This window comes from Paramisgurnus dabryanus, chromosome 22, assembly GCF_030506205.2.
Source record: "Paramisgurnus dabryanus chromosome 22, PD_genome_1.1, whole genome shotgun sequence".
Classification (NCBI taxonomy): Eukaryota; Metazoa; Chordata; class Actinopteri; order Cypriniformes; family Cobitidae; genus Paramisgurnus; species Paramisgurnus dabryanus.
In genome coordinates, this window is record NC_133358.1 from 29,425,652 (window position 1) to 29,447,327 (window position 21,676).

The 21,676-nt window shown below is 37.9% G+C and overlaps 1 protein-coding gene across 8 annotated transcripts in view; it reads left to right on the top strand.

The window, feature by feature from the left end:
* The window catches only part of kcnc3b (potassium voltage-gated channel, Shaw-related subfamily, member 3b), a 72,560-nt gene that overhangs the window by 36,043 nt on the left and 14,841 nt on the right, over positions 1–21,676 (top strand). For 3 of the 8 annotated variants that reach the window (XM_065258736.2, XM_065258740.2, XM_065258739.2), the window contains exons 3-5: positions 1,421–2,399; positions 2,486–2,674; positions 13,212–13,232. In XM_065258736.2, the coding sequence (XP_065114808.1) occupies positions 1,421–2,399; positions 2,486–2,674; positions 13,212–13,232 (1,189 nt within the window). Of the gene's footprint in view, positions 1–1,420; positions 2,400–2,485; positions 2,675–13,211; positions 13,233–13,818; positions 16,218–21,676 lie in introns of those variants that run through there. The other 5 variants (XM_065258737.2, XM_065258741.2, XM_065258742.2 and 2 more) reach the window with 3 other exon arrangements.

Below are 21,676 nucleotides of genomic sequence, written 5' to 3' on the forward strand. Positions count from 1 at the left end.
AAGACTAACCTAGACTTTTTCTGTTACTTCGCTGAATGAAAAAAAGATCTGTGTGTTTAAACGTTTGTACACCAAGACCTAGTTTAGGTTCTGGCACAGTTTTGAATGGACCAAATAGAGAGGAAAGACTGTGTGAAAGTGTCTGGGGAGCATAAGATGATGATACGTTTTGCATTTGTCAGCTGTTTAGAATATCATGAGGGCTTCACATAAATAAAATCAAAACCTTAAATAGAAAATTGTTAGAATACAACAAAAATTGGATAAAAGATGATGATTTTACATTTTATTAGACCTGCGGTCTTCCAATTAGCAGACACCATCCTGTTACCAAATTGTTATGCTTTCCATTTTACCCCCTTGTGTCCAATACATGTTTCCCCTTAATATTCCCTGAGATTTCCCGACCCTTCTCAATAATCTCCTCATATTAGTAGTGACAAAAATGAGAATTGGTACATAAAAAACCATTCTGCCCTGACATTCCATCCTTTTAACCCTCATCCAGAAACCTGTACATCAGTGTAGGTCAACTTAAAAAATCAATAAAACTCAAGACAAATGTGAAATGATCGATGCGTGTGGTTAGGTTTAACGTCTTTAAAGTGAACGACCAGGTCATCTTATTGAAACACGTTCAGGTCATACACGGCCGTGTTCAAACTACCTTGAGGCCATTTGTGTGTACTGTTATGTGTTCAGTTATAGAGGTCAAAACTACACATGGGTGCTTCAACAAAAACAGACTAACCTAAATAGCCATCTGGAGACATCATCCGCTTTTATCTGTAGGGGACAACATTCCTATGATCTTGTAGAGGACATGTAGCTCTGTGAACGGTCTGGGAATATGTACGATCATTTTTTAACCAAATTGCACCGGTTAAAAGGTCTGTTTCCTGGCATTACAGTATATAGCTAGGTCTCCAATTATAGAAAGGGTATTGTTTTACCAATGTATAACATCGGACGACTATATCATTGGAGTCCATCTTGTGTCATGGATATTTGAAACTATTTTTTGTCACCATGGCATGAAAACCGATCTTATAAGTAATCAATGTCTAAACATCTAAATGAAAGACCATTAATGATGTTTTAGTCCAATCAGTAATACTATGGAAGTCAATAGTTCTCTAAAACTTGATTACAAACATTCTGAGTAAAAACAGAAGATGGTTTGGCAGAGACGCAAAAGCGTTCACATTCCCCGTTTGAGCCCCATCAGTAGGGAGTCATGAGTTATTAGCATTGTGTCCTTGAGCAAGGCACTTAACATCAAGTTACTTCAGGGCGGTTGTCCCGGTAATAAGCCCACTGCAAGTTGCTTTGGATAAAAGCATCTGCTAAATGACTACTTACTGGAATGATGGATGTTTGTTTTCTCTGTCTAACTTTCTCTCTCCTTCTCATTCCTCAGTATGTGGCGTTTGGATCCCTACTCTTCATCCTTATCTCCATTTCCACATTTTGCATGGAGACGCACGAAGCCTTCAACACCATCTACAACAGAACTGAGAACGTTACAGAGGGGAACGTCACGAAAGAGGAGATCGTGTACGAAGTGGTGACGGACAGTTGGTTGACATACGTGGAGGGCGTGTGCGTGATCTGGTTCACCATCGAGGTTTTCACGCGTGTCGTCTTCTGTCCCGACAAGGCAGAGTTCTTCAAAAACGCTTTGAACATCATCGACTTCGTGGCCATCTTGCCCTTCTACCTTGAGGTCGGCCTGAGCGGCCTTTCCTCCAAAGCGGCTAAGGACGTGCTGGGCTTCCTTCGGGTGGTGCGATTCGTCCGAATTCTGCGTATCTTCAAGTTGACCCGTCACTTCGTGGGCCTGCGCGTTCTCGGACACACGCTTCGCGCCAGCACCAACGAGTTCCTCCTTCTAATCATCTTCCTCGCCCTCGGAGTTCTCATCTTTGCCACCATGATCTACTACGCCGAGAGGATAGGAGCGAGTCCGGACGACCCCACGGCGAGCGCGCACACCAACTTTAAAAACATCCCGATTGGTTTCTGGTGGGCTGTGGTGACCATGACTACGCTGGGCTACGGAGATATGTACCCTGAGACGTGGTCGGGGATGCTGGTGGGGGCGCTGTGTGCCCTCGCGGGTGTGCTGACTATTGCCATGCCCGTGCCCGTGATTGTGAATAACTTTGGCATGTATTATTCGCTGGCCATGGCCAAGCAGAAGTTGCCCAAAAAGAAGAATAAACACATCCCGCGAGCACCCCAACCCGGCTCGCCCAATTACTGTAAGCCGGATGCCCTCGCCATGGCCACGGCCTCGCCACAGAGGATCCTGGGTAATGTGCTGGGTGGATTAGGTGGACTTACAGGAGACATAGGATGCCCTCTTGCTCAGGAGGAAATCATAGAGATTAACAGAGGTAAGGTATACGTGTACGTTCGGACCACATACGCAAAAAAATCCATAAGGAAACACCTTAAAATTTTGTATCATTTTTCTCTTTAGACTCAAAGCAGAATGGTGACGCTGCCAGTGCCGCTTTAGCGAACGAAGACTGTCCGACGATCGATCAGGTACTAAGTCCAGATGAACGCAGCCCGTTGGGCCGAACGAGAGAACGGTATCAGCAGGACCGAGCCTGTTTCCTCCTCAACACAAGAGAGTTTCGACCCGCTGATGGGAATGTGAGGAAAGGTACGTTTGCGTGCTTTTATACGCTACTTACACATACTGACACGCATTTACACAGACCAACATCTCATTCAACATCCCCAAATTGTTCAAAAAAATCATGTCAGACACACTTGGGTCTAAAAACAAAACATTTTAATGTAGTAAAAATGTGAATGCACCAACTAGATAGACCCCTCCTTCACAGGTTATGAACTGTAATGGTAAAGTGCATTGTTTATTTTATTTCATTTCATTTATTTTTGGGCTTTGATTTAATTTTCATTGATAGCTCAAATTTTGCCCTGCTTTAGCCTAGACGTCTGGGCTGTGACTTTTTAAAGCAAAATTAAATTTTTTCTGTTCACATTTGTTCTGTTCACAAATATATATTAATAAAAGTTATACTGAAACCAGATTAGTATTAAAATTAGCTTGAGAGAATTTCACTTTTTGGTTCACTTAATGTGCCTTGAGGTTGGTTCATTTAAAGCAACTCAAGTGTGAAAACGTTTAAAAACGCACAAAACAATTCAACACCATTGACTCTATTTTTTGTTATTTTTCTACATCCATTTGTGAATTTTGCATTTCTTTAGTTCGAATTATTTTTATTCTGTAATAATAATAATTTATTTATCTCGAATGCAACCTTGCAGTCCTGTTTTTCATCACATGAACTAACCTCTTAAAGGGATGGTTCACCTAAAAATAAAATGTACTCCCCCTTAACCGATCTTGATGTATATGATTAATTTTTTTCATACAAACACAATCAGAGTTATATTAGAAAATGTCCTGGTTGTTCCAAGCTTTTTAATGGTAGTAAATGGTATGACGCACAGTTAGACATAGCGTACGAGACGTAGAGGCATTATGACAAACACGAAGACAAAAAAACAACGTAATATCCTTTTGTCTAATATCGAAGTCCTCTGACATTAACTCTGATTGTGTTTGTCTGAAAAAGATAATCATATAAACTATTATCAAGCATGGGTTAGGATCAGTTTTTCTTAAAAAAAAAACCAGATAATTTACTCACCACCATGTCATCCAGAATGTTGATGTCTTTCTTTGTTCAGTCGAGAAGAAATAATGTTATTTGAGGAAAACATTCCAGGATTTTTCTCATTTTAATTGACTTTAATGGACCCCAACACTTAACAGCTTTAATGCAGTTTAAAATTGCAGTTTCAAGGACTCCAAACGATCTCAAATGACGCATAAGGGTCTTATCTAGCGAAAAACTGTGTTATGTTTGGCTAGAAGAATATGCACTTTTAAACCACAACTTCTCGTCTTCCTCCGGTTGTGTGACGAGCCAGCACGACCACACGTAATTGCGTAATGACGTCAAAATGTCATGTGTTACGTATATGAAACGCACATTTGCAGACCATTTTAAATAATAAACTGACACAAAGACATTGATAAGTATCATTCAACATACAACCCCAAAACAGAAAAAGTTGGGATGCTGTCGAAATTGTGAGTAAAAAAGGAATGGAATAATTTACAAATCTCATAAACTTATATTTTATTCACAGTAGAATATAGATAACATATCAAATGTTGAAAGTGAGATATTTTGAAATGTCATGCCAAATATTGGCTCATTTTGGATTTCATGAGAGCTACACATTCCAAAAAAAGTTGGGACAGGTAGCAATAAGAGGCCAGAAAATTTAAATGTACATATAAGGAACAGTTGAAGGACCAATTGCAACTTATTAGGTCAATTGGCAACATGATTGGGTATAAAAGAGCCTCTCAGAGTGGCAGTGTCTCTCAGAGGTCAAGATGGGCAGAGATTCATCAATTCCCCAAATGCTGCAGCGAAAAAAAGTTTTCTGAGTTTCTCAGAGAAAACCGGCAATGAGATTGAAGTTATCATCATCTACAGTGCCTAATATCATCCAAAGGTTTGGAGAATCTGCAACAATCTCTGTGCGTAAGGGTCAAGGTCGGAAAACCATACCGGATGCCTGTGATCTTCGGGCTCTTAGACGACACTGCATCACATACAGGAATGCTACTGTAATGGAAATCACAACATGGGCTCTGGAATACTTCCAGAAAACATTGTCAGTGAACACAATCCACCGTGTCAATCGCCGTTGCCAGCTAAAACTCTGTAGGTCAAAAAAGAAGCCATATCTAAACATGATCCAGAAGGGCATGCGTTTTCTCTGGGCAAGGCTCATTTAAAATGGACTTTGGCAAAGTGAAAAACTGTTCTGTGGTCCAACGAATCCAAATTTGAAGCTCTTTTTGGAAAAATGAGACGCCATTTCATCCAGACTAAAGAGGACAATGACAACCCAAGTTGTTATTAGCGCTCAGATCAGAAACCTGCATCTCCGATGGTATGAGGTTGCATGAGTGCATGTGGCATGGGCAGCTTACACATCTGGAAAGGTGTCATCTATGCTGAAAGGTTTATCCAAGTTCTAGATACATATGATCCAATTCAGACGTCGTCTCTTTCAGGGAAGACCTTGCATTTTCCAACATGACAATGCCAGACCACATACTGCATCAATTACAACATCATGGCTGCGTAGAAGAAGGATCTGAGTACTGAAATGACCAGCCTGCAGTCCAGATCTTTCACCCATAGAAAACATTCGGCGCATCATAAAGAGGAAGATGCGACAAAGAAGACCTAAGACAGTTAAGCAACTAGAAGTCTGTATTAGACAAGAATAGGACAACATTCCTATTCCTAAACATTGGTCCTCCTCCAGCTGTTCCTTATATGTACATTTAAATTTTCCGGCCTCTTATTGCTACCTGTCCCAACTTTTTTTGGAATGTGTAGCTCTCATGAAATCCAAAATGAGCCAATATTTGGCATGACATTTCAAAATATCTCACTTTCAACATTTAATTTGTTATCTATATTCTACTGTGAATAAAATATAAGTTTATGAGATTTGTAAATTATTCCATTCCTTTTTTACTCACAATTTCTACTGTGTCCCAACTTTTTCTGTTTTGGGGTTGTACAACAATGTCAGAACGGTCCTCTTTCTCCACACTTGTAAACACTGGGGCGTAGTTTTAATACATCATCCGTGACCTCTTGACGTCATGACGTATTACGTGAGGTCGCGCTGGCGCGTCACACAACTGGTGGAAGACGAAAAGTTGTGGTTTAAAAATGCATATTTTTTTTCTTGCCAAAAATGACAATCGTTTCACTAGATGCGACCCTTATATCTCATTTGAGATCGTTTAGAGTCCTCTGAAACTGCAATTTTAAACTGCATTAAAACTGTTAAGTGTTGGGGTCCATTAAAGTCCATTACAATGAGAAAAATCCTGAAATGTTTTCCTCAAAAAACAAAATTTCTTCTCGACTGAACAAAGAAAGACATCAACATTTTGGATGACATGGTGGTGAGTAAATTATCTGGATTTTTTCTAATTTTAAATTGACTGATTTAAGGGTGAGTAAATTATGGTGTAATTTTCTTTTTATGGGGGGGTGAACCTTTAATTCTGACCTCCCTCTTGCATTCATTCTTATTTCTTTTTATCTTATGTTTATTATTTCATTATTCTCAACAATACAAACCTTTTGCTACATATAACCTTCCTCAAAATGTTTTGTGACCTGGTTCTGTCACCATCAAAGGCCACACAAATCTTTCTGGCGCACCTTAGCAATCACATAAAACACTGAAATGACCCAAAACACAATCATCTCATACAAATAGAAACACATCTACACACAAACCCCAAATCTGCATGTGTGTCAGGGTACCCCCAGGATTGTCAAACCTAAATTCAAGGCTTTTTAAGACCTTTTTAATACAATTTCAAATGAAATGTAATACCTACATCGCACCATTCGGGTAAAATAAATCATTTTAAATAATGTAATATACCTCAAATAATTACTATTTTTACTACTATAATTACAAGTGTTTGAACATTCATGACAACATGCCTCTGAAAGGCTGAGTCCAAGGCCAAACGGCCTAACCCAGGGGTTCTTAAAGTCCGGACTCCGGTCCGGATCTGGACCCGACGGCAACTTGATCCGGACCCGCGTCCACTTCATATTACAAGTGCATTAATTTCTATGTGATTGATTAAATGTGTGCATTTGCTATTTTACAAATGCATATTAAACTTGTAAACTATTCGTTTAGTTTTTTTTCTTTTTAGATTTAAGAGTATTCCTGGTCTGAAAATAAAACGAGTTATTTAAAAATTTCCTGTGTGACGCTGTAGCCATCACACCCAGATATTATGCACAGCTACTTCATGTACTACGGCTTTTGATCAGTCCTTACCAATCACTGTTGGTTTGAGTCGTTTAAAACATGCATTTGAAAAAGCAACACTCCTCAAACATAATCATTATACATATGCTTTATTATCATGAAAATACCTGAAAAAGTTTGAAGAACAGTAATATAAATATATCCTTAAGACATTTCCTGGAGCTCCGTGTGTCTGGTTCTTCGTCTGCAGCACATATTAAGTTTCTGCCCGAGAGCGCCCCCTGGCTTTTGGATGTAGCGTCATTTCACCGTAATTCATTGAGAAGCATAGCAAGCATCATCAGCCAATTTATAGGTGCACCCCTAATTTTGGTCAGTGTCTCTGCCTACCAACCACACTTTTTTTTGCCATGGTTTATGCATCTGATGGAGAACAAACAGTGCCATTTCTCTAATTAGGTTGCTCTGTATTTTGCACCTGGTTACTTTTGGCATATTTCTTGTGTTTATTTATTTATTTTTTTAACTTTAAATGCAAAATACACTTATGTTTTTCCCAAACTATTTGTGTTGATTTGATATATAAACAAATGATTTACATAAAGTTTTTCCGGACCTATGAAAATTATGGGAATTCAGATTTGGACCTTTGAATGTAAACTTTGAGAACCCCTGGCCTAACCCTTATCTTTACCCAAAAATCAAAACCAACAATCAAATAGATTTAAATGTACATTTATACATTTATTATAAATTAAAAAAATCCCTAAATCAGGGATGGGCAACTGGAGGGCCAGGCCCTCCTCTTTATCTTGTGCAGTCCGCCACATTTTAATATGAACATTATGTCGGAAAAGGTAATTTATGTTAAAACAATAGTTTTGTTTGATCCATGCCATAAGCTGCAAACCAAACAATAACACCAATTTTAAGGTATTAATTTTTTGCTGTTTAATATAGTTAAGATAATAACAACAACAGCATCTAATAACACTCATCAGTTATGCTCTGAACCAGAACAATACTGACAAACAAATTAACCATATTAAGCCAAATGAAACAAAAACCCCTCAAACACAACAACAAATTAAAATTTAATGCTATTTTGACCCTTAAAAGACATACGATTTGTTCACTGCACCAGACAAAAAACTGGACACAAGCTCATATATTATATAGATATATTTCTGTTAATCTTTTCTGTTAATCTTACAGGACCATACTAAAGTTTTCTAATACTAACTTAGTGTGACAATGTCAATATGTAGCCTATAGTATATATTGCAAGATGATATTAACTAATTAAACAGTAAACAAAATATATAATAGTCTAAAAATTAAAGCTTATTATTGCATGGATCACACAAGACTATTGTTTAACATATAAATTACCTTCTCCGACATACAGATCATAATAAAACGTGTCTTCTCTACCTAGATTTACTAGAGACGGATTGTGGAACAGAAGATAGTGTGTGTCACTGAATCAAACAAAAATCAAACAACCGATCACAGGTGCTTGGACACCCGTCATTGTCCCGCCCCCACAGTCCCAAGTCATCTTGATCGAGCAAGTGCGTGTTGTGCAGCTGCGAGCGCATAGAAAGAGTCGAGCGAGTGCTCATCCCAGCGTTTGCCTGCGTGACTGTGTTTTTGCGCTCTGAGCAGAGGTGCGCTCTCGGGAGGACGTTTTTCTGCGCGCAAATAATGTTCTGTGAACACGCGAGGATGCTTTCCCGCGCGAATAGTGTTCTGTGCTCGTATCTGTCGATCGCGCATGGTTTTCGTGCATATAAATCTATTGATCATTTAAAAAATTAAGACCTCCGTGAAAAATTCAAGACTTTGAGGTGAAATTCAATACCTTTTAAGGCCTTAATATAGTTATATGTAATTCAATACTTTTTCAAGACTTTTAAGACTCCGCGGGTACCCTGAGTCATTGTTGATAAGTGTCTTGATGTTGTGTTGTTATCCTAACAAGTGTCATTAATTTTGTCCGTTAAAGAAAAATGATTCGAATGTTTTATGATGTCACTGAATATGAGTTAAGATTGGATTTCATGCACTCTCTGACAGACACTTTTGCTCGGTTTTTGCAAATTCAAACAGATTTGTTTATTTGTCAAACTGCTGACTGTCCCACTCCTGACAGTCAGTGACAGATATGTCTGTTTATTGGGGAACATTTATCATCCACTTTAACCAAGCATTTACTATAGTATACTCAGCAGAAACCGAACTGAGATTGCAAAAATATCCAAAACCCCAGACGTACATTGGCAGACACTGTGTGGTGTGGAGGACAATGTAATAGAGGTCAAAAGCATGACAAGTTTTGTGATTTTATCTAAGTGAAACCTTTGTAGAATAAGTTCTGGTTATGTGTTACAAACCCATTTCTAGCGGTATTGATTGTGATTTAAAATGCTATATATATTTAATTCAAGTTTATTTCTACTGTACAACACATGGTTGAACAAAAAGACAATAAATATAGATATAATAATTGTAATATACAATAATAAAATAGTAAAAATAGGGAAAATATATAACAGTAGCCGGCTTTCCTTTAAAGATTTGTGTAAAACGTTTGCGTTATTTCTTAACGTTAATAAAAAACTAAGGGCCAGATTTACTAACAGCTTGCAGCAGTGCAAACCATCATGTTTTTTGGTAACTTTATGCTTTCTATTGTACCGTAAGGTGACATTGGAGTAAAAAAATCTAAAGCTAAGTTTCATGTGCTCATGCGAAACCTTCATGTGCAGAATTTTTTTTAAGAAGTTTAGTTTCGCGTGCTCACGTGAAACTTTCGCGTGCGCATGAGAAACCATCGCATGCGCACATGAAAGCGAAAGTTTATTAAAATTGGAGTAAAAATTAAATAAAGTTTAGATTTACGTGTGCAGGCGAAACTAAACTTTATTTTATTTTTGCTCAAATTTTGTGAAACTTTCGCATGCGGACGCAAAACTAAACTTTACTTAATTTTTGCTCCAATTTTGTGAAACTTTCACATGCGCACGGCGAAACTAAACTTTATTAAATTTTTGCTCCAATTTTGTGAAACTTTCGTATGCGCACGGCGAAACTAAACTTTACTTAATTTTTGCTCCAATTTTGTGAAACTTTCGCATGTGCACGAGAAACTAAACTTTACTTAATTTTTGCTCCAATTTTGTGAAACTTTCGCATGTGCACGCGAAACTAAACTTTATTAAATTTTTGCTCCAATTTAGTGAAACTTTCGCATGCGCACGGCGAAACTAAACTTTATAAAATTTTTGCTCCAATTTTGTGAAACTTTCACATGCGCACGGCGAAACTAAACTTTATTAAAATTTTTGCTCCAATTTAGTGAAACTTTCGCATGCGCACGGCGAAACTAAACTTTATTAAATTTTTGCTCCAATTTTGTGAAACTTTCGTATGCGCACGGCGAAACTAAACTTTACTTAATTTTTGCTCCAATTTTGTGAAACTTTCGCATGTGCACGCGAAACTAAACTTTATTAAATTTTTGCTCCAATTTTGTGAAACTTTCGCATGCGCACGCAAAACTAAACTTTACTTAATTTTTGCTCCAATTTTGTGAAACTTTCACATGCGCACGGCGAAACTAAACTTTATTAAATTTTTGCTCCAATTTTGTGAAACTTTCGTATGCGCACGGCGAAACTAAACTTTATTAAATTTTTGCTCCAATTTTGTGAAACTTTCGTATGCGCACGGCGAAACTAAACTTTACTTAATTTTTGCTCCAATTTTGTGAAACTTTCGCATGTGCACGCGAAACTAAACTTTATTTAATTTTTGCTCCAATTTTGTGAAACTTTCCCATGCGCACGAGAAACTAAACTTTACTTAATTTTTGCTCCAATTTTGTGAAACTTTCGCATGCGCATGCGCATGCACACGCAAAACTAAACTTTACTTAATTTTTGCTCCAATTTTGTGAAACTTTCGTATGCGCACGGCGAAACTAAACTTTACTTAATTTTTGCTCCAATTTTGTGAAACTTTCACATGCGCACGGCGAAACTAAACTTTATTAAATTTTTGCTCCAATTTTGTGAAACTTTCGTATGCGCACGGCGAAACTAAACTTTACTTAATTTTTGCTCCAATTTTGTGAAACTTTCGCATGTGCACGCGAAACTAAACTTTATTTAATTTTTGCTCCAATTTTGTGAAACTTTCCCATGCGCACGAGAAACTAAACTTTACTTAATTTTTGCTCCAATTTTGTGAAACTTTCGCATGCGCATGCGCATGCACACGCAAAACTAAACTTTACTTAATTTTTGCTTCAGTTTTGTGAAACTTTCGTATGCGCACGGCGAAACTAAACTTTACTTAATTTTTGCTCCAATTTTGTGAAACTTTCGTATGCGCACGGCGAAACTAAACTTTACTTAATTTTTGCTCCAATTTTGTGAAACTTTCGCATGTGCACGCGAAACTAAACTTTATTTAATTTTTGCTCCAATTTTGTGAAACTTTCCCATGCGCACTCGAAACTAAACGTTACTTAATTTTTGCTCCAATTTTGTGAAACTTTCCCATGCGCACGAGAAACTAAACTTTACTTAATTTTTGCTCCAATTTTGTGAAACTTTCACATGCGCATGCGCATGTACACGCAAAACTAAACTTTACTTAATTTTTGCTCCAATTTTGTGAAACTTTCACATGCGCACGGCGAAACTAAACTTTATTAAATTTTTGCTCCAATTTTGTGAAACTTTCGCATGCGCACGGCGAAACTAAACTTTATTAAATTTTTGCTCCAATTTTGTGAAACTTTCGTATGCGCACGGCGAAACTAAACTTTACTTAATTTTTGCTCCAATTTTGTGAAACTTTCGCATGTGCACGCGAAACTAAACTTTATTTAATTTTTGCTCCAATTTTGTGAAACTTTCCCATGCGCACGCGAAACTAAACGTTACTTAATTTTTGCTCCAATTTTAGCAGATTTGCAATACTAAAATAAGTTATTATCTGTTATAATATTTTTTATATTTTTGCATTTATTTGATAGACAGTAATTGAGGAGATGACAGTAAAGTACAGGGTGGAGAGTGGGGAATGGGATCAGCAAAGGACCTCATGCCAGGATTCAAACTCGGATCGCCGGAAAGTGCATCTGCAAATTGGAACTAAACTTTACTTAATTTTTGCTTCAGTTTTGTGAAACTTTCGTATGCGCACGGCGAAACTAAACTTTACTTAATTTTTGCTCCAATTTTGTGAAACTTTCGTATGCGCACGGCGAAACTAAACTTTACTTGATTTTTGCTCCAATTTTGTGAAACTTTCGCATGTGCACGCGAAACTAAACTTTATTTAATTTTTGCTCCAATTTTGTGAAACTTTCCCATGTGCACGCGAAACTAAACGTTACTTAATTTTTGCTCCAATTTTGTGAAACTTTCGCATGCGCATGCGCATGCACACGCGAAACTAAACTTTACTTAATTTTTGCTCCAGTTTTGTGAAACTTTCGTATGCGCACGGCGAAACTAAACTTTACTTAATTTTTGCTCCAATTTTGTGAAACTTTCGCATGTGCACGCGAAACTAAACTTTATTTAATTTTTGCTCCAATTTTGTGAAACTTTCCCATGCGCACGAGAAACTAAACTTTACTTAATTTTTGCTCCAATTTTGTGAAACTTTCGCATGCGCATGCACACGCAAAACTAAACTTTACTTAATTTTTGCTTCAGTTTTGTGAAACTTTCGTATGCGCACGGCGAAACTAAACTTTACTTAATTTTTTCTCCAATTTGCAGATGCACTTTCCGGCGATCCGAGTTTGAATCCTGGCATTAGGTCCTTTGCTGATCCCATACCCCACTCTCCACCCTGTACTTTACTGTCATCTCCTCAATTACGGTCTATCAAATAAATGCAAAAATATAAAAAATATTATAACAGATAATAACTTATTTTAGTATTGCAAATCTGCTAAAATTACCTGGAATTTCCCTCTCAAGCAGGCGTGTTGCATTGACAACAGACGTATACACGCCGTCTCTTTTATTACTAGGAAATTCCTATGTTGATCAGACGAGAATGAAAATCCAATCTTACCTCAGAATTATTCAGATCTGTTACACTAACCTCATACTGTAATAACAAGAAGGTGTATGTGGGACAAAGTCAGACACTGTAGTTGTGTAACATAGATATTTGACTGTCCTTTGAGATCCGCTGCATTTACAAATGGAAGTGAACCTGCTGCCATGTGTGCGTGTGTGTGCGCGTATGTGTTCAGTGGGATCTCACAAGTTCTGTATTGTCTTTCTCTTCAGGTTGTGTCATATCCCGCGTTTGTATGTTGGCTTCTTCATATATTCTCTCACTGTTTTACTGTCTACCCCGTCCTCCTCGCTGTATGTGTGTGCGCGTGTGTTCGTGGTGACGTCGCTTATCGTGTTTTCAATGTGTTTTCCTCACTCTACCGGTGACCTTTAACCCTGGCGTGATACAGGACGGGCACACGTGCACATCAAAGCAACACTCGCTGAATGTTATGCAAGTTGTTAAGGTGTCCATTGTGTTGCGTTACTGTGAAACATCCCACCGGGGTTAAAGGTCAGGGGTCGATAGAGATCAAGGTGAATTCAAATGAGCAGAAGTTCTCAGTTCTGTGCCACGCGACCAACGCCACGCATTTGTCGCCACTGACATATTAAAAGAAAAAATAAACGTAAAAGAGCAAAAGTCAAAGACCCGACACAGAGACACACAGAGTGTTGTTGTGCGGCACGGCTCTGAGAATCTGCTCATACGACCTCAACCTGCTTTAGTTCCTAGCGTAGCCCAGAAACTCCTATGTGTGTACTGTATGACTGTGTGTGTTAGCTTCTGTTTTGAGGTGTTGTGTAACATTCTGACGTGTGACTGACTGGTTGACAGACAGACACTGGGATATTTGGACAGACTCACAGACAGACTGACGTTGGGAAGGTAAGAATGAACTGCGGTAACACGACCCTGGGCTTGAGCATAGCACCGTCTCCTTACAGGAAGTCCCTATATATCACTATAAAATCCAGAGCACACTTACTGATGATAAGCTGACTCATCAAGACATTTTGTGAATGTTCAGTTGTGTGTGAGTTTTGTTGTTTTGTGTAAAACAGACGGCTCGTGAACTCTTGTCTAGACAAACTGCCCGGCAAGGCTCTGTTCCAAAACCCAGCGAGCTTCCCGCATAAACAGCATTTTTAGGCATCGTAGATTTTTTGCTGATGTAAAGGTTGTTATGAACAGTAGGCTGCAAAACCATGCACAAGTAGCATCAGATATTTCTTTTTTGAACACAATCCCAGAATGCATTGCGACAAGCACAATTACCAATTACAGTCCAAGATGTTCATGTTATTGAGCGTTATAGGATTTATTATACTGTAGGGAGAGGAATAGATCTCATGGGACAGAGGTGAGGGACAGCTATATTGACCTCTTTACGCAGATTACATGACCATGCTTCTCCTTAAAATAGTTAAAGGAACAGTATGGAAGAAATTTATATCAATTTATCATAAAATGGCCCTGATATGTCACTAGACATTATGAAATCATTTTCATTTCAAATACTTATTTCACTGACAACAGTGGTCTGGCCAGGATATTGTCATTTAAAAAGTGGAGTTACAGCCCTCAACTGATGTTAATGTTGTCCTGTTGTTTATTGGCCACCAGTTGTGTGATTGCAGTACCAGTTTTGGACACAATCCTACATACTGTTCCTTTAAATAAACTTCAATACAAGTCGACATAGTCACTCATAAGAAAGAAAAATAATTTCTTTAATATAATTTCAGTGAGATTAAAGAGGGCGCTCAGATTTGCTAAGTCAATATTATTGATAGTTTTAATATGAACTGAAACATTTCTCAATAGATAATTTCCCCCTCCAAATTATTTGTATCTATACATTATTAACATTAGTTTTACAGCTCCATACTTGGAATATATTACATTTACACTTTGGCAAACGCTATCATTCAAAGTGACTTACAGTGCATTGCTAAGTTTTTTTTTGTGTGCATGTGGCGAAGCTTTTATCTAAAGTGACTTACAATGCATTACAAGCATGTGTGGGGATCAAACTCATGACCTTTTGGACTGCTAATGCAATGCTCTACCACCGAATTATACATACAGTATAAAATAGCTTGTTGGTTTAACTTAAAATTATGGCACGTACTTTATTTCCACACAATTGAATTTGATTTATTTTGTTTACATTTATTTGTGTAGAGAAAACTAACTTTTAATTTCTCCTAAGCAAAACATCTGAGAACTCAATATCTCAATATAAATTATCTAAAACAGTTGTTTTCAACATGGTGCCCGCACAGAGTTTGTGAATTGCCCACCAAAGCACATTCTATTAATAGCCTCAATTTTAATATTTATTTATTACATATTTTTATATTAGCTTGGCTTCTTTTATGTATGTTAACATTTTAAACAATGATAAAAAAGTCAAGTAAAATAAAATGAAAAGTTTTCAGTAGACTATATAATAAAACGTAGCCCTCCAGATTGTTTTATTCATATTTTTCTGCATTAAAGTCATCTTAGCCACTTTAGTTGATTTTCTTCTCTGCTTCAGTGTTATTTGTCGGAGGCGTACAGTAAAGTGACCAGTAACAGGGTTAGTGTCCATGAAGGGCCCATTTATAGTCACTTATAAGGTTCGGTTTCAGTCAGCAAGCTCGCTGCCTGTGTAGACAGCAGACAGAGAGGCAGCTCGCAGCAGTTTGGAACGGATCCATACCGTCTCAGTGAAATGGACATCACTCTGTTAATTCGGGCTGATACGGGAGTGAATAAAATACTCAGTGTGTCCAATTTACCAATGGGAGTCAATTTAAGATCTATATATACTTCTGGAGTTCACTTGCCAGATCTTGATATCACATACACACACATTGCTCTGGACGTTAAAGTGATCTTTTCCTGTGCAATATAATCCCTAAATGCTATTCACATGTTTTAAGAGGAGTGTGAGAGAAAGAGCTGCGGTGTGTATGATGAGCGCACTGACCTGTCCTGTGCTAATGCTGTTTGCATGAGGCTGTTTGCTCAGTAAAACTCAGTATCGGACTTCTGGAAGTCTCTGTTGGGATCTCTGTAAGCCATCGTGAGTTCTGTCTGTTTCTCTTTTGTCTTCCTCCATCTTCCCACTTTTTGCTTGTATGTTTATATGTTTATACTCTTGTGTTTGAGTGTTGTGTTTTCTATCATTCTGGTCAACACTAGGAAGCAAACATCTACCCATACTGTATGAAGAACAACATATGTTTCTTAGGATATAACTGATATTAAATGGACACTCCACTTTTTTTGAAAATATGCTAATTTTCCAGCTCCCCTAGAGTTAAACATTTGATTTTTACCATTTTGAAATCCATTCAGCTGATCTCCGGGTCTTGCGCTACCACTTTTAGCATAGCTTAGCATAATTAATTGAATCTGATTAGACCATTTAGCATCACGCTTAAAACTAACCAAAGAGTTTAGATTTTTTATTTAAAACTTGACTCTTCTGTAGTTACATTGTGTACTAAGGCCGAGGGAAAATTAAAAGTTGTGATTTTCTAGGCAGATATGGCTAGGAACTACTCTCATGCTGGCGTAAAAATCAAGGACTTTGCTGATGTAACATGACTGCAGCAGGCGTAGTGATACGCACTACCCGAAAATAGACCCCTTTCAATAATAACTTTCAATAGCAGAGGACTATTTTCAGGCGCTGGGTAATACACAATGTAACTACAGAAGATTTAAAGTGCCCATCTTATGACTGCTTTTCCACAAGTTATATAGGTGTATGAGTTCCATCAAGCATGTTTCAAAAGTTGTTTGCTCGAAATAGCTTGTAGGAAAAGATTGTTACCCATCTCTAGTAGCCTCTGTTTCAGGGCAGTTCAGATTGTGCCGTTTTGAGCTAGTCTTACATATTTATGAGCTGCTGCTCCTTTGATCACGCCCCACTACTAACGTCATGTGCCCGTGCGCATGCTCAGTGGTCTCGTGAGCAGTACAGACCATACTGTGTTATTATTTTATATATTATTATTATTAACGGTTTATGTTGCCAACAGACAAATCATGCAGAAAAGTATCACTAATAAGTACACTACAGGAAAAGAAACTCATGACACACAATGAGTAAATTGTGATGTTACGTTAGCAGTCACAAAAATAAACTCGTTTTCCCTGGACAATGCTAGGGCTGCACGATTAATCGAAAAAGAATCACGATCTCGATTCATACATGTATGCGATCTTCATTTTAAATGACGGCGATTCACTTGCATATACAGTATTTCCCTGTATTCAGATTCTGCGTTTACGTGTTCACGTATTTAGATTACAATCCAAGAATATCAGTCAAACTTGCTAACACACACTCATACACATAGATATGTATAAAGGCTAGATGGCTCGCCCGCCCTGCTGGCCAATTGAGTGGAACGTCTGCATTTTGGCGGCCATCTTAGGACAGGGCGCTCGCTCACTCCTAGCATTGAGTTAATGATGCAGGTACTTTTAAATGACCATAACTTGCTTAATTTTTTACCGATTTTCAAACGGTTTGGTTTATTATAAACGTCAAAGATGTAACTATGACACTGCATACCTATACTAAAAATATATAAAAAAATCATGAAACATGTCAAAGCATCCAGTATTATAGCCACGTTAATAACGTTTGTAAAAAACCAAACCGTTTGAAAATCGGTAGAAAATTGAGCAAGTTATGGTCATTTAAAAGTACCTTCACCATTAAACTCAATGCTACGAGTGAGCGAGCGTCCTGTCCTAAGATGGCCGCCAGGTGATGCCATTAGGGACTCAGCGGTAAGCCATCTAGCCTTTATACATATCTATGCTCATACAGGGTAAAACCAAACCCTATTCATTCACCAATCAGACCCGATCGTTTCTTTCCTCTCTCTCATCTCATTTGCGGCTTTCCGCTGTCACTCGCGTGACGTATAACAAGGCGGCAGACCTAAACACAGTCGTTTACTTGGTGGATTTGGAGCGGCTATTTTCACCAAAAAGAGAGGATTAACGAGCGTCATTGTGGAAAATCCTGGTGGCGACGGAGAAACTGAAGATGCAACAAAAATGGTTCCGAAAGAAGGCAAGGAAATTATTTACCTCAGGACCTACCTAAATCGGAAGGCTGGAACCTCCGGAGGTCGCAAACGTATACGGAGCATTACATTCGCAAGTCATAAACATACTTCAACAATTTATTATTAACTAAAAATATTAGTCATCTTTATAACGTTAATTGTTAATATTCTGAAATTATGATGCGCAGTTTAGAAATGCGACCTCCATAACGTTAGAGGCTGCAGCCTTCAGATTGAGAAACGGCCTCTGTGTCACCGCCACAAGTTCTCCATTAGAAAGGGTTTTTAGCATGAGGGGAACATTGTTACATGTCTGCGTTTCTCTCTGATGCCTCAAAATGTTGATCGTTTAGTCTTTTAAAGGTTTAACGTTAGTGTTTTGAAAGTTTTAAGGTTGGCCAGTTTGATAGTACAAAAAGCACAGGTGCAATTTAACAGCTTACGTTAACAAATTTTAAATTACTCTAAATTTTAAGGGGTCTAAAATAAGAAAGAGACTTTTAAGACACGTTATTATAACTGAAAGTCCTGTAGCACGTTTTTTTTTTTTTTAGTTAAGTGCATAATAAATGTTTTTGTAAAAAAAAGAGAATCGGGTGAGAGAATCGGGATCTCAATTCCCATGGAAAAAAAAATCGTGATTCACATTTTAGCTTGAATCGTGCAGCCCTAGACAATGCTAACATATTCCCATTTTAAAACATTTTCAAACGCATTATTTTCGCAAATTACAGAAATTAAGACCCGGCGGGGGATGTATACTGCTTGTGGACCGCGTGCTAATTGCTAGAAGCTAGCGGGAGGTCCGGACCGTAAAGTTATAAGGGGCTCGGGGGTTAGCCTCATCAGAAAAGCCGGGGCGGTAAGGCCCGGTCTCGGTGTGTCAAACTATCATGACACACAAAGATTCCAGCGTAAATTGTGATGTAGAAGTCTGAACAATACACGCGTTTTCCCTGGACAATACTAACATATTCCCGTTATAAACATTTTCAAACGCATTATTTTCGCAAATTACAGAAATTAAGACCCGGCGGGGGATGTATACTGCTTGTGGACCGCGTGCTAATTGCTAGAAGCTAGCGGGAGGTCCGGACCGTGTAACTTATATATCTATGCGGACCGTAAAGTTATTACAGGCTCGCCTCGTCAGAAAAGCCGGGGCGTACGGTCTCGGTTAGTTTGGCAAAAAGCTTTTAGCTCTAGCATCATAAATGTAGTATTTTGTGACAGAAGATGACAACATACAAAATATAACGTGACTTCTTACCTTTGTGATGAAACAACGCGATTGCGAATCGAATCCAGTCTGTTTCAGATGTGTGAATGATCCATGAAAGTCCAATAAAATACATCCAATTACCATTTTTTTCCACAAATGCGTATAATCCGTGAAATATAGATACATAGTCTGTTGTTTACATCAGATTTCGCATGAAGGTCTTATCGCCTACAATCTGAGGACTGTTTGCGTCGTAACACACTGTATATAAGATTACTCCGGGTTCCAATAATCACGCGTTAAAACTTTGTTTTTAAAAGTAGGTGGGAGTATAATACATAATATCCAAATAGCGCTGTTATTTCCGTGAGACATGATAACAGCACAGAGGGTCTCATTCAAGTGACTGCTCTATGCTCTCTAGCTACCTGGTGGGTGGAGACCTGCGAGTGGGGTGGTGGGCGGGAAAATTCAAACTGAATGTGACGAAACTTTTTGTTACGTCACAACGGAGCTGAGTTTTAACTCGCGCAATCTGAGACTCAAGGCAGAGGACATTCAGAAACCTGTATCTCACTCAAAACAGCATGGATGGATTTTTTTCCAAGTTTGTATGCGTGTGGGAGCATCAGAGACACAAATGAACACCCCAAAACCCAGAAAAAGTGAGTTTTTCATAATACGGGCACTTTAAGTTTTGAATAGGAAAAATATCAAAACTCTTTGGTTATTTTTAGCGCGATGCTAATGGTCTAATCAGATTCAATGGACTATGCTAAGCTATGCTAAAAGTGTTACCGCCAGACCCAAAGATCAGCTCAATGAATTCCAAAACTGTAAAAAACAAATGTTTAACTCTAGGGGAGCTGGAAAATGAGCATATTTTTTAAAAAAGTGAAGTGTCCCTTTAAGGGTAATAGTTTACTCAAATATGGCATTTCTAAAGAACGATTGGTAACACTTTACAATAAGGTTCATTAGTTAACACTAGTTAACTACATTAGTTAACTGCACTTACACAGCATTTATTAATCTTTGTTCATGTTAATTTCAGCCATTACTAATACTTTATTAAAATCTGGTTAACATTAGTTAATGCACTGTGAACTAGCATGAACATACAATGAACCGTTTTATTTCTATTAACTAACATTAACAAAGATTATTAAATACTGTAACAAATGTGTTGCTCATGGTTTGTTCATGTTAGTTAATACCTTAACTAATGAACTTTATTGTGAAGTGTTACAAAACGATCGGTCCGCTCTTATTCATACAATAAAACTCATTGGAAAACTCAATAAAACTCATCTCACGAGAAGTCGTGTTATAGTCACAAAAATGTATGCGTGTCCATGGCACAAAATTCAGCTTTAAAAATTCAGCTATAATTCTACCAAGCCCCTAAGGTGACATTGGAGTAAAAAAACGTAAGGTTATTTTAATGTGCTCACGTGAAACTTTTGCGTGTTCACGTGAAACTTTCGCATGCTCACGTGAAACTTTCGCGTGCTCACGTGTACTTTCATTTGCTCACGCCCGCGAAACTTTCATGTGTAGAATTGGTTTAAAAAGTTTAGTTTCGCATGCGCACGTGAAACTTTCGCTTTCGCGTGCACACGTGAAACTTTCGCTTTCGCGTGCGCACGTGACACTTTCGCTTTCGCACGAGAAACTAAACTTTATTTAATTTTTGCTCCATGTCCCCTTAGGGGCCCCGTAATAATTCCTGCCTTGAGCACAAATGTTTTTTTTCGTGACACTCGCACAAATTTATCTAAATAGTTTTTTATGTCCGTGGCACGACTTTCTTTTTCGTTTCATTTTATGTATTGTTTATGTATTGTTGTCTCATAGTTTTTTCTAATTTATTTGTCGCTTGGGGGTTATAATCACTTTCTGTTATATTTTTAGACATCCTAACCCAAACCCCAACTTTAACCCCAACCAATGATCTAAAAATAGGAAAACAAACAATACATAAAATGTCACAAAAAAGAAAAACTATTTGTAGAAATTTGTGTGAGTGACATGAAAAAGATATTCACGCCCAAGGCATGAAAAAGCTGATTTTCGTGCCATGGACATGAATAAATTAATCAAATTTTTCGTAACTATAACACGACTTTCTGTGAGATCATGTTGAACTGGAGAGACCTACTGGTGTTTTAAATGTAGTAAACTTGATACATTTGCATTACTGTAAATGCATTAAGCTAATATTGATATTTCTTAGTCTTTAAAATCCTAGTTGTGTATACAGTAAATATACCAAATGATAGTTAGTTTCTCACTCTTTCAATCTCCATTTATCATCACAAACACGCTTCTTCCATGTGTTTATGACCTGCATGTCTGTGTTTCTGCTGCAAGTGCATTTTCAACCTTT